At 37.1% G+C, this 14,155-nt stretch overlaps 1 protein-coding gene across 5 annotated transcripts in view; it reads left to right on the top strand.

The window, feature by feature from the left end:
• Positions 1-14,155, top strand: part of ALPK3 (alpha kinase 3) — a 182,417-nt gene that overhangs the window by 103,487 nt on the left and 64,775 nt on the right. For all 5 annotated transcript variants that reach the window (XM_068275812.1, XM_068275815.1, XM_068275810.1 and 2 more), the window contains one exon: positions 13,990-14,107. In XM_068275812.1, coding sequence (XP_068131913.1) covers positions 13,990-14,107 — 118 coding nt within the window. The remainder of the gene's footprint in view (positions 1-13,989; positions 14,108-14,155) is intronic.

Genomic DNA, 14,155 nt, shown 5'->3' with positions numbered 1-14,155 from the left:
AAATTCTAGTCAGGTGTTTTATCAACGTAATCAGTTGTGAGAGTATCTACTTAAGAATGCAAAATCTGAATCTTCCCTTTCCAAGTCTATTTTTTGCAACACAGGTTTTTGGGGATCGTTCTGAAGATCTATGAAAAACAACCTTTTCTAAAAAGTTTAGAATTCACTAGTTTACTGTCAGAAATTGCATAGAAATGAATGCAGTTCAACTCTACTGTAAAGGTGCGTACACACATGCGACTATAGTCATTTGAAACGATCGTTCCCTGATCATTTCAAATGATGATCGTTTGAAAAAAAGCAACCAACGATCATTAAGTCTAACGACGGACGAGCTAGATCGTTAAAAACGAACGATCTAGCTTGGCGGATTTTTTCCAACGACGATCGTTTGCAAAAGTAGTACATCATTGGAAACGGTCGTTCGTACTAGGCGTGACATGTGCATTTCGCTATTTCTCCATGAAACTTCTCATTTTTATGCGCAAGCGCAATAGTTGCTTTACGTGATGTAACGTTCGTTCTAACGATCAGATCGTTACACACATTTAAAAACGAACTTTACTTAGGTCGCTCTTTTATGAATTAAAAGTTTGTTCGTCGTTCTCAACGAACGATCGTTGTCGCATGTGTGTACGTAGCATTACCCTCCTCAGGAGTAGTCAACCAACTTGAATGCACTCAATTCTCCATAAGGTCTCAAAGAACATTTGAAAAATTCAAGGGCCCCTATTCAATTAAAGACTGTAATGCTATTTGTTAAAAGTGGGATTTGTAGTTTCAGAACAAAGTCTTTCAGAGACCAGAGTAAATCATTTAAAAAGATGTGGTTGTTTATTTAGCATTATTGATCTTTCATGAATATTCAAAAATAAATCAATAAGGTATAAATCTTAGTTACATTAGAAATAATTACAAGATATAAAATAATGAAATTGCTGAGTAATCTGTAAGTATATTAATAAAAACCTATTGTACTAGCTTGTATGTCTGCATGTAAGTGAATGTGTGTGTGAAGCTGTAAGAAGGGAAGAAAGAGTGACTGACTCCCGCCTAAATTCTCTGTATAGAATAAAAATGGGATGGTCCCACAGTGTGTCCCAATGCTATCTGTGATTGGTTTGTTCAAATAATGCTGTAGTCTCTATTGGTCGACTACTGAATCTAGCTGTTTCAGCTAACTCCTCATTTATCTCAAAGAGAGCACATATGTTCCATTCTGGCTGAAACTGGTATTCCAACAGCCTCTCTGTTCTACTATGGCTTGAGGAATGCATACCCTGCCCCCAATGATGGGAACCACATGCTCTAATTACCTTTATGGGGGAAGGTTGGCATATACATTCCAAGTGAGGGGGAAGTTCACTTTACAGACATCGTGAACAAAATCTTATGTTAATTCCCACTAAAGCCTAGTACTCCTAACCTAAATAACTAAAGATTTCTTTCAATCAGTCTTATCAATATTCCATATATAATTGATCTATAGCTTTGATATCTCAATCGCGTCACATCCAATATAGATAATTATCCTTCTCATCACAGCAGGGCCCTAGCTATGTAGAGAGCTCCAATCATCACATATTTAGATTACTCGATTAAAATCTCAAAACAACTTATTACATTTCCCCCTTTATAGAAGTTAAATCATATATTAAAATTACTTTCACTTCTATAAATACATTTTGTATATTTTAATCATTATCAAAATTTTTGTTAAAATATCTACCTCTAATTTTTAGACAAACTAATAACTTTTATTTAAACTAATTGCATGTATATGCTCTTCATACATCCCTTGTGAATGAACTCTGAGAGGGAAAAAAACTCTTAACCACTTCCTTGCTGGACTTAACTTTAACAGCAACTTCTTTTGTACTTTCATATGTAATTGAATCAGTGTGTGTTAACCCTTTCACATCTTGTTGTATAGGAAATTTTACCTTTGACAAGAATGGTTGATTCTTCTTAAAAGTAAACTAATACCCTTAAACTAAACATGCAAGCATGATGACAAATCTAAACTTTGAATTTCATTACTTTTTCTTCCATTTTAAAATGATCATAAAACCCTTTTTGATAAAACAATCATAATAATGTATATATTTAACTGGATTACCTAATAATGTTACATAATAATCAAATGTATTGCCTTCCAACTATTAATATCATTAAAATATTCTTCATTCATCTTGATGGAATTCATATCACTTATTTATCCATCCCAAATCAATATGAATTAATGTATACCTGTATTCTTCAATTATGTTATATCTCCTTAAAAAGTTTGTATTACTGTTTGGAAATATCTATAATATACACAGTTTGAAGTTTCAAACATATCCTAATCAAATATTGTTTCCATTATTAATCAAAATTAAAAACATTAAATCATAAAAATGTGTCATTTAAGGACATGATACTGATGCAATGTGTATAATAATACCTTCCCATCATCTGATTTACATGCTTTCTGACAAGCCTTATTATCTTTAAATCAGATTTCAAAGTTTCTTAATACAACCCATTAATTATAATCAATGATTTTTGCACCATCTAAAATTCCTTTTCTAATATTTTGAACAAACTCTCAAAATAACTTTGCATACAAGATATATTATGGAAACCCCTGTCCATCAAAAATATCAATTTCCAAACATTAATCAAAAATTTACCTTATTTTTTCCAAAAATGAATGGATCTATAAGCTATTGGATAAAAAAACTTTCCTAAGAGAACCTTTTCTGTTTTTACCAATATTTTTTCCCTAAACTTTCCATTATTTTATGAAAACATCACATATAACCTAACCCTTTTCTGTAACAAACAAAACAAACAATTGAACTCAAAACACCAAAACAAAAAATGAAAATGTCTATTTCATGTGTGTCAAATAAATTAAAAATTATATGTGTGTAAAGAGATTAAATTTTCAGTTCAGTTCATGAAAAGTGGGGAGGGAAAAGAAAAAAAAACTCTTCAATGTCTTCAGGCCGTAAACTTCCTTTCATTCCTTTATCAATAGAAGCATGGAATTTCATCTCAATAGGCTCATTAGCATGTGAAAGCCTTGTAATCTTGCCATCTCTGCATGCGATCTGTTCCGTCAATGGATCATTTAGAAATACATCTATAATTAAAAAATATGGTATCAGTATCTCAAGAAAATAACTTTAAACTTTTGTTCCACCTTTGAACAAACAACTTCATATGACATTGTCTAAATTGCAATCCTTTGATAAGGACACAAACCATGAACCTTAATAAATCTTGTTTATCTAATAAACATGAGTTTCATAACCTTAGATAAACCTAAAATAAAGCTCAATAAAATAAAAAAACACAATGTCATCTTAAAACCATCCTTCACACTTTATTGTGAGGACAACAAAGTTATATTATTTTATGTAAATGTGTAACAGCATGTTAATATGTGTGTGTGCGTTTACATAACATGCTAATCTCATGTGTATATGTCATTATTAGTCTACCTGCTGTGTGTGTGTGCAAATTGCAAGTAAACTAAATGATACCTTATTTCTTACACAATAATATCTCAAAAATGATCAATACATTGTCTATAAAGACTTTTCTAAAGTATCTTGACTCATGCAACAGGATGACTGCAAATGGTTCAGATTACATGACTCCAGCTGTTCTTAATTAACCCTTCTCTTGATACCACTGCTTCTTATACAAACAGACGGAAGCATCTCCCAAATAACTTCTGCTAAAACATTTCTATGTCACTAAAAAAACTTGAAACCTTTCTTTAATTTTTATTTAAAATGACCTCATCTTATATACTTGTTACTAACTAATTAACATAACAAGATATATCCTTTTCACTCTATTATCTTAACATAGGTCTCTTTCTTGTAATTAAACCTTACTAACTCACTAAGTTTATACAACTGGCCTACTAAAATACATTGCAACTGATGTAACCAATTGCTAGTATCCAAAATAAACTCAAGGAAACATGAAATCCACTTTTCTATAAATATCTGATACTCTAATTACTTTTAAATCCAATATCCCCCCATAGTGTACCTCAATTTTCATCAATTTACAGAAAGGAAGGAAATCACCACCATCTCTGATTTTCTTCACATACTTCTCAGGAAACAAAATTTAATAATTAAGGAGATAGAATACATGTTTACACCAAATCATAAAGGGGAAATAAAAAATGTTATCACATAATCATATATAGAATAAACAAACAATAACTTTTATCAGAGTTCTGCTTTAACCTGTTGTCCTTTAAACGTTTAATTTTTTTGAAATTTCCTTGAATTTGAATATATTGTGTACAGTCAAAAATATCAGTGCATACATTACTGTATTAATAATTTACAGCAATGATCAGAGTATACAATTTTATTTCAGATATTTGATACACCAACACCAAGTCCCTTGTATACCAATAATTTGAACAGGTACATCTGATTTCACACCTCTGACCGGAAAAAGATATGAAAACACCTGTCACCATTCATCAATTATATTTTCATAAATTTCCATCTTTCTTCCGGTAAAGAAAAATAGATCTTTACAAAAATAATGCATATATAAGTATAAGGATATACTTATTCATGACAAATCACTTATGGGACTGAGCATTCAATACATATCATAATCTGATCATATTATCAATCATCAATCACTGATCACATTAAACTGAACACACATATTATCTTTAAAAATATATCTTTACCTTATAAAGTGTCAAAGTCATCTAAACGTAATAACTATAGTCATGAGTTACCAAATTTATTTTATGCCTTACAGATCAAATTCTTATGTAATTGATGCAATCGTTATTTGCAACAATTCAGCTTTATTTAATCAAAATTAAACCAAATCTCTTTATTTCACAATAAACTCATTAAGAATAACCTCCTGACTAAACCTATAACTTAAAAAAACTTATTTTATCAACTTTTGTGTAAATCGATTGTTACAATATTTATCTGTCGTCTATGGACACAAGCACTCACATCTTACTTATGAATACTGACCCTTATCTCAATATCCTCATCAATCCTCTAATACAGGAACAGATATGTCTATCATCAAACTATGATGATTAATACTCCTATGCAAAATTATAATAAGCTCATTTTAATTAACTAAAATTTTTAATATCAATTATAATATTAATGACTATATTTTATACGTTTTATCAAAACTCAAATGGAAAAATAGGACAACAACTCTGAAACTTGAATGAAATTTTCATAACATATATAGCTTGCAATACAAATACTTTTATGTGACATCTGCAATGAGTTTACACTCCAACTTGAATAGCTGTAACATGATACATGCTGCTACTGCTGCTGCTGATGCATGTCATTTTGGTAACCAGAAACGTTTTATTTTTCCCTGGCTTTCAGGATTACTGCGCTTCTAATAAACCACTATTACAGATATATTTCCTTTTTATATAAACTGTCACTTATTCATGGTCTATACATTTTCTTTTACACAAGTGGCCAATTAAAAATAAATATAAAATCCTTATTTTACTTATAGAAGCCATTATGGTAAGTTTTGCTTCTATGATCCAATTACACTATCAAAAGCTTCAATTTAAACCATTTTTTTCCCAAATTTAGCTTGCAGCTTTGTAGACCAAAATGGTTCCATTTTTAAAAATGCACAACCACTGATAAGGTTTGCATTCAGTTTGTTACTATAAAAGCATATTTTATAGACACAAGGATAAAATTTCCTTTGCATGCTGTTCATTTTAGCAAAAATTAAGTAACTATTTCCTTTATTGGCTGACAAATATTAATTTTGGATTACTTTGATAATTTCGGATAACGCAACGCAATCTGACTTTCTTTTAGCCAATTCAACAGAAAATGAAACATAATTACCCATAAAGATGTTCAAATCCACATGACATCAATCATCAGATCTCCTGTCGACTGTCACATTCCCACTTCAGATTCAGCGCAATAGAGTTTCACAAGCAAACAGCTCCGCCTCCTTATCTTGTTCGTTCCCCGATTTTGAAACGATGTTGCGATGTGGCTGCTTTAGTTTTGCGACTGGCGGCTGTGTTCTTTGTAAATCTTATTTTGCGAGTGGCTGGCTCACCAAAATGTTAAAAGTGGGATTTGTAGTTTCAGAACAAAGTCTTTCAGAGACCAGAGTAAATCATTTAAAAAGATGTGGTTGTTTATTTAGCATTATTGATCTTTCATGAATATTCAAAAATAAATCAATAAGGTATAAATCTTAGTTACATTAGAAATAATTACAAGATATAAAATAATGAAATTGCTGAGTAATCTGTAAGTATATTAATAAAAACCTATTGTACTAGCTTGTATGTCTGCATGTAAGTGAATGTGTGTGTGAAGCTGTAAGAAGGGAAGAAAGAGTGACTGACTCCCGCCTAAATTCTCTGTATAGAATAAAAATGGGATGGTCCCACAGTGTGTCCCAATGCTATCTGTGATTGGTTTGTTCAAATAATGCTGTAGTCTCTATTGGTCGACTACTGAATCTAGCTGTTTCAGCTAACTCCTCATTTATCTCAAAGAGAGCACATATGTTCCATTCTGGCTGAAACTGGTATTCCAACAGCCTCTCTGTTCTACTATGGCTTGAGGAATGCATACCCTGCCCCCAATGATGGGAACCACATGCTCTAATTACCTTTATGGGGGAAGGTTGGCATATACATTCCAAGTGAGGGGGAAGTTCACTTTACAGACATCGTGAACAAAATCTTATGTTAATTCCCACTAAAGCCTAGTACTCCTAACCTAAATAACTAAAGATTTCTTTCAATCAGTCTTATCAATATTACATATATAATTGATCTATAGCTTTGATATCTCAATCGCGTCACATCCAATATAGATAATTATCCTTCTCATCACAGCAGGGCCCTAGCTATGTAGAGAGCTCCAATCATCACATATTTAGATTACTCGATTAAAATCTCAAAACAACTTATTACACTATTTCTCCTAAAAGATAGTAATTGTTCATCTTATGTAAAAAAAATAATTTTTCAGCACATAAAAATTGAAGAAAAAAAAATAGGTAAAGAAGTAATGACAAACTTATTTTGAGTTATGACCAAGGAGCCATACGTTTCCTCTGATACACGTGAGCTATATTGCTGTTTGTCCACAATTGCCTTAATAAAAATTGGACTTTTATCCTGAGATCAGTGCAGCAGAATTCTTATTTACTACAAACTTATTTTGAGTGTTGGGCAGCTCGGTGGCATAGTGGCCAGCAGTCTCGCCTTGCAGTGCTGGTTGCTTGGCTTGAATCCCAGCCAAGACACTATCTGCACAGAGTTTGGATGTTCTCCCTGTGTCACATGGGGTTTCTTCCAGGCACTCCAGTTTCTTCCCACATACCAAAAACATAGATAAATGAATCCCCTTAATTTTACTCTAGACTACGATGGACATGTGACTGTGCTAGGGATAGATCTTGTGCCCTTCTGAGATACAGCTGAAGGAATCCTGAACTATGAGGGATATGGAGGCTGACATATGTATTTCCTTTTATTATTATTATTTTTATAGCGCTTACATCTTCCACAAAGTGGTAGAGTATATTGTCGTGACACTTAACTGTCCCTCAGGGGGCTCACAATCTAATGCCTACCATACTAATATGTCTATGTATGTATCGTGTAGGGTAGTGTATGTATCATAGTCTAGAGCCAATTTGGGGGAAGCCAATTAACCAATCTGTATGTTTTAGGATTCCTTTTAAACAATACCAGTTGCCTGGCAGTTCTGCTAATATCTTTGGCTGCAGTAGTGTCTGGATCACACACCTAAAACAAGCATGCAACCAGTCACGCTTCAGTCAGAAACATCTGATCAGCATGCATGTTCAGGGTCTGTGGCTAAAAGTTCTAGAGTCAGGGGATCAGCAGGATAATCAGGCAACTGGTATTGTTATTGTTAAAAAGGAAATTAATATGGCAGCCTTTTTATCCCTTTCAGTTCAGGTGTCCTATAAGTGACAGAACTATGTACTCTGTAAAGCACTGCAGAATATGCCAGCGCTATATAATTACAAAATAATAATAATAATAATATTTTCTTGTTGCTGAGGACTTTAAATATATTTTATTGTTAAGTTGTAAAAACATACGTATGTGAGAAAACTAAGGAGAAAAGTTGATTGAATTTGGGCCAAGGCCTCTCTTGCATTGGGGATATAAGCGTCCATGAGTCCCAGCCGTGGCATCTCCAGTTTCTTGGAGAGGCAAGAAATGGGCACAATTGCTAACTGGTAGGGTACATGATGACTCACACCACACATACAAGATAGCTTGAAAATTATAGATAAGCAGAAAAATGAAGGGTAGAAAAATTAATGAAGACAATACCAACAGCAAGCAGATGTTGCCAAGGACTGGCAGGTATTATTAACAAGTTGTGGATAACAACAATAGGCAAATATAGGCAAATATCAATCACATGGTCAGGTACTCCAGCAATGGGCAGATTCCCAGTAGCAGGCCAGACAAAGTGACAGGCAGACACATTGATTTGCTGATAAGTGACTTGCAGGAAGTGATAGATCATTTAGGTCACTTACAAGTTGATAGGTAGATATCTGGCAGACGGATAAGTGATAGGAAATAAGTGGCTGGCAGAGCAGTAAATAATAAATGCCAGAGAGAGAAGTGGTAGCTAGATAAGTGTCAGGTGGTGAAGAGGTAAATTAGTGATTGGCAAAGCAGTGGTAGGTGAATAAGTCCGGGCAGTAAGTAGTAGGTAGATGTGTGGGTGGTAGAGAATGGTGGGTAATAGTTGACAAGCAGGGAAGTGGTAGACAAGTGGCTGTGGAGAAGGTATAGGTAGATACATGGTAGGCTGTAAAACTTGTACTCACACTAGAGGAAACTCAGTGGAGACGTTCGATCTGTGAGGTCGCGGCTGAAAATCTAGCATGTGTAAAGCTGCCCCATGGCAGGTTGCTGAATGGCTAGTGATGAATGAATTTTCTTTCCTGTGCTCCATGCCACATGATGCTCCTTTCCTTTATGGCTCCCATCATCTTTCCTCCCCTCACCAGACACTCAACCCTAAGTGTGTCCTTTTCTTACTGAGGCTCACTGAGGAGTTTCTGACCCCTCAGTACAAAGGAGAGGCAAGGTTGACAACCTGGGTGATAATCCCACCTTCCTCCATTCCCACAACTCTCTGGGCTCCAGCTACTCAACAGCTTCTGTGTCTCTGCAAGGCCAGTGTATACTGTTTTCCTCACCTCCTTTTCTCAACAATTCAATCAGTAAGGGTCAGCATCCTTATTATTTTGTTAGACAACGAAGGAAGGGCATGCAGTACATTTAGAGATGTCCTTCAAGTGCACTGTCCCATTTCAGTAAACCATGTCTGTTTGAATAATAATTATGTATTTTGTACATTCGCTTCATCAGGCAATATTTCAAGTGACCCAAGAGCTATTGATCTCCTACCTCAAGTTCTCTTGGGCTTTACTGGTGGCATAGTGTCCATAAATAAACACCATGCCTTGTGTTGCTTGTGTGAAGTGGGGAATGATAATCATTGATTACACATTGATTATACAGCTCCCCTTCTTCTCAGAATGTTTACTTTTGCACACTGCAGGGAAGAGTGGCAGGTCTCCTGTGTTCCACACTATGTGATCTTTGTTTACATAACCACCTGACACAGAATGCAAGAGAAGCTTAATAATGCTTCCCAGAAATGTGTAGCAACACCGTGCTGACAGAACAGTCTGAGGGGTACATTTCAAGAATTACATTCCTATCCCCTTATTTATTTTGTTCATATTCCTTCTCCCCACTCCCCACCCCTTTATTGAGGCCCCATTCACACTGGGAGTTGCAAAATCATTAGCCTATTGCAAAGCGATTTCCCCTGTACAGGAAAGCGATTTTGGAGTGTTTGCATTCTTCAAATCTATAACTTCGAAACGCAATCGATCCAAAATCTCTAAAAAAAAATGCTGCATGCAGGGCGTTATCAATTTCAACTTTTCAAAAAGCTAGCGATCACCAGCAATTGGAAGCGCTGCTGAAATCTCTAGTAAAATGCTCCAGTGTAAATGATGCCTGACTCTTTTTGTCCCCATCCCATCCTACCTTTTACTTTGTTGTTTTTTTTCCCTTCCAGACCCTCCCTATACTGTTTCTTTTGACCCTTGTATCTTTTTTTTCCTTCCTGCCCCTCTCAAATTCTGATGTTTCAGTTATACCTACCTATTTTCATTTTTTTTTTACTATCTTTCATACCTATGGCCTGCTGTCTGGCTTTCAGCCCCTCCTCCTCCCATCTTCTTTATTCATTGCCATATCCATACAGTATTGCTGTCTTCCCCTTTCCTCCATCATTGCCTCTCCATTTCAAGCCTATCCCTTTTTTTCTTGACTTGCCTCCCTTTTCCCTCTTTGCTAACCTTCTATCTTCCTTTCTCTTACCCACTCACATTGTTGTATTTATTGGACATTAGTATATAAATGAAACAATTGATGTTATTCCTTCTTATGAGCTGTATTCCCAGATACCAAATCTAAGTGTTTGGTCCGTATGGGGATACCCTGACATTCCACAAAATCATTTAAAATAATAGACTAACTCAGTTATAATAGAGTGGTGAGGGCAAGGGGATTTCACCAATCAGTGGAGATAAATTATGGTCAGGTCATCCCTACATCTGGAAGTCTTATTTAGTGACTTCTGTAGGGTGTTTGGACTGAACAGAAAAAGACTGATAATGTGCTCTAAACAACATAGGACAGTTAATACAATACTGTAACGTGATAAAAGTAGTACAGTAAATGTACACAAGGACAAATTTGTAATTTACATATTCAGTAGTGATGCATTGTGGGTAACCCTCACTTAAAGGTGAATTATCGCAAATACCTTCTGTTTTAAGAAGGCTACACATCCACTGAGCGTTGATTTTTAGTAGGAGGGCCTCTATACTTTCCTAGTGGTTTTGGGTCACCCTCAGCTGCGTGGGTATTCCTTTGTTTGTATGTGTGAGATGTTTGTAACTCCAGTGTTTGTAAGTAGGGAGCTGTCTGTACTTAGCAAATTCTATATCTTCATTTAAAGGGGGCTTCAATGCTTTCCTTGCATTGAAGGACATCCTTCGCTATAGTTACTAGGTAATTCCCAGCAGTGTTGATCCAGGGATTTTATCTGATTGCCACCTAGAGTCGGGAAAGATTTTTTTCCCTTTTGGAGCTAATTTGTCCAAGCCTTGTGGTTTTTTTTTTTTTGCCTTCCTCTGGATTAATATTATTTAGTATTTTTATAGTGCCAACATCTTCCGCTGCACTGTACAGAGTATATTGTCATGTCTCTTAAATGTCACTCAGAGGGGCTTGCAATCTAATCCCTATGTCTATGCATGTATCATGTAGTGATTGTATCATAGTCTAGGGACAATTTAGGGGGACGCCAATTAACTTATCTGTATGCTTTTGGAATGTGGTAGGAAACCTGAGTGCCCAGAGGAAACCCACACAAACCCGGGTTAAACATACAAACTCTGTGGAGCTAGTGCCCTTGCTGTGATGTGAACCATGGACCCAGTGCTGCAAGGCAAGAGTGCTAACCACTACGCCACAGTGCTGCCCTGGATCAGTGATATGTAGGGGTGCTGGCTAGTGTTAGTGTTATGCTACTACATACTTTCTGGTTGAATGTGATGGACAAATGTTTTTGTTTCAACTCTTCTAACTATGTTACTATGTATAGTTCATGCATGGTATAAGGACATTCAACAAAACAGGTAGATAATATTTATTTGATAGAATAAGCAGCAAAGAAACTAGAAACAATAATAATAATAATGATGTTGTTGTATTTAACCACTTTACCCCCCCCCCCTCCCAGTGCTAAATTTCTCCGTCCCTCTGCGCACCGCTTCACCCCCAGGGACGGAGACAGGCGCACTTGTTTGTTTACTGGCTGGGAGTGGGCGGGGAACTCGCGCGCACACTCCAGCCAGCACAGCAGGTGACTAATTGGACGTTAGGAACAAGCGTTCCTAAATCCAATTAGACTCGCCGATTGCGAATAGAATGAAGACTGCTTCAAACAGAAGCAGTCTTCATTCATAACAATGTAAAGTAAACAAACGTGCAGCGCGCGATCGCGCACCCCCACGACTCGCGCGTGTGCACACACACCCCCGCTCTGCAGTCCAATGATTGGTTATGGGGACCCCAGTCCCCAATAACCAATCATATTACAGAAAAAAAAAAGAATGGAAGCAGCGCTGAAAGGTAAAAATCGTGCTGGTGTTTCAGGGGTAAAACCCCTCAGTTGTGAAGTGGTTAAAGGACAACTTTTTTTTAATACTCTGCATTACTACTAATGCTAGGGGCACTTTTTTTATTCACACAGTTCTCTCTATCTTCTTTAAAATCATCCTTCACTCCTCAGACAGCTTACAAATTTACTTTACTGTGTCACAGCATGCAGAAGAGTCTGAGGAGGAGGCTGATCTGAAGAGGTAACGGGTAGCTAGATGTGCTGTAATATTACTGTAATATAACTAGCAGTCCGGGACTGTATACACTACTCCTGACTGACTGTTTGTGTGTTCTACTTCTGGCTCTGCAGCATGAAACTTTCAAAGCTCTCGTTGCTCGGTGCTGTTCTTGCAGGAAGGGAGGGAAACATTGTTCACAAAGGCATGTCAGTATGTCTTTTTACCAGTCATATATGTGAAGACATTAAACACACATGAAACTTAACCCATAAAGAATACCCTGAATACGACTCTTTCAGCTTGGTGATTACTAGACTATACACTGAGGAGTTGACATCAACCCCCCTGTGTAGGAACATGGTCCAGTGCTGCCGAGCCCACACCTTTTGTATCTGTGGGTGTTGGGATGATTTTACAGCACAGAGGCAGAGCTGTGTGAGAAAATAAATTGTTCCTAGTACTTGTGGCAATGTGTGCCCTAATATACAGATTTAAAAAAGTTGCTTTAACCACTTGCCGACCGCGCACTCATACCGCGCGTCGGCAAAGTGGCAGCTGCAGGACCAGCGACGCAGTATTGCGTCGCCAGCTGCAGGCTGATTAATCAGGAAGCAGCCGCTCGCGCGAGCGGCTGCTTCCTGTCAAATCACGGCGGGGGGCTCCGTGAATAGCCTGCGGGCCGCCGATGGCGGCTCGCAGGCTAAATGTAAACACAAGCGGAAATAATCCGCTTTGTTTACATTGTACGGCGCTGCTGCGCAGCAGCGCCGTAAGGCAGATCGGCGATCCCCGGCCAATCAGCGGCCGGGGATCGCCGCCATGTGACAGGGGACGTCCTGTCACTGGCTGCACAGGACGGATAGCGTCCTGTGCAGCCCGGAACACCAGGGGGGCCAGGTAGGAGAGGGAGGGGGAGGATTTCGCCGCGGAGGGGGGCTTTGAGGTGCCCCCCCCCTGCAACACCGGCAGGCAGGAGCGATCAGACCCCCCCAGCACATCATCCCCATAGTGGGGGAAAAAGGGGGGCGATCTGATCGCTCTAGATGCACCCTGATCTGTGCTGGGGGCTGTAGAGCCCACCCAGCACAGATCACAAATAACAGCGCTGGTCCTTAAGGGGGGGTAAAGGGTGGGTCCTCAAGTGGTTAATAGATAGTTGTCCTTTAAGTGTTTGTACCAACTTCACCTAGTGATAAACCACTATCAAAGTCTTTGTAATGTTTATGTGTTATCTGTTGTATCAGAAAAAAATATGAATACTTCACATCTGTGTTACCAGGAACAAAATGCCCAACGGAGTATGTACAAACCCACAGAAACTCTACTGTCATTCTATCTGTGGGATATGTCACTACTACCTAGAACTAGAGTGAGAATGTTCTCCAATAATGTAATTTTGGTACTACTGCACACACCGGGAAACACTGTTCTAATACTATGTATTTACATTTTATATATCTTCCAATAATTCTTTCACTATTATTCTTTCAGGATTTCCAGAGCCTGAGGTTACATGGTACAAAGATGATGAAGAGATGGACAGATACTGTGGCTTACCGAAATATGAAATATTTCGTAGTGGAAAAAAGCATACTTTGCAACTGTACAAGTAAGTTTTTAATGTACTTTTTATGTAATATTAAATGCCAAGTGTTGC

The sequence above is a fragment of the Hyperolius riggenbachi genome, chromosome 3 (assembly GCF_040937935.1).
Source record: "Hyperolius riggenbachi isolate aHypRig1 chromosome 3, aHypRig1.pri, whole genome shotgun sequence".
Taxonomy (NCBI): domain Eukaryota; kingdom Metazoa; phylum Chordata; class Amphibia; order Anura; family Hyperoliidae; genus Hyperolius; species Hyperolius riggenbachi.
The sequence above is the reverse complement of the archived record's forward strand: the minus strand, read 5'-3'. Positions and strand labels throughout refer to the sequence as shown.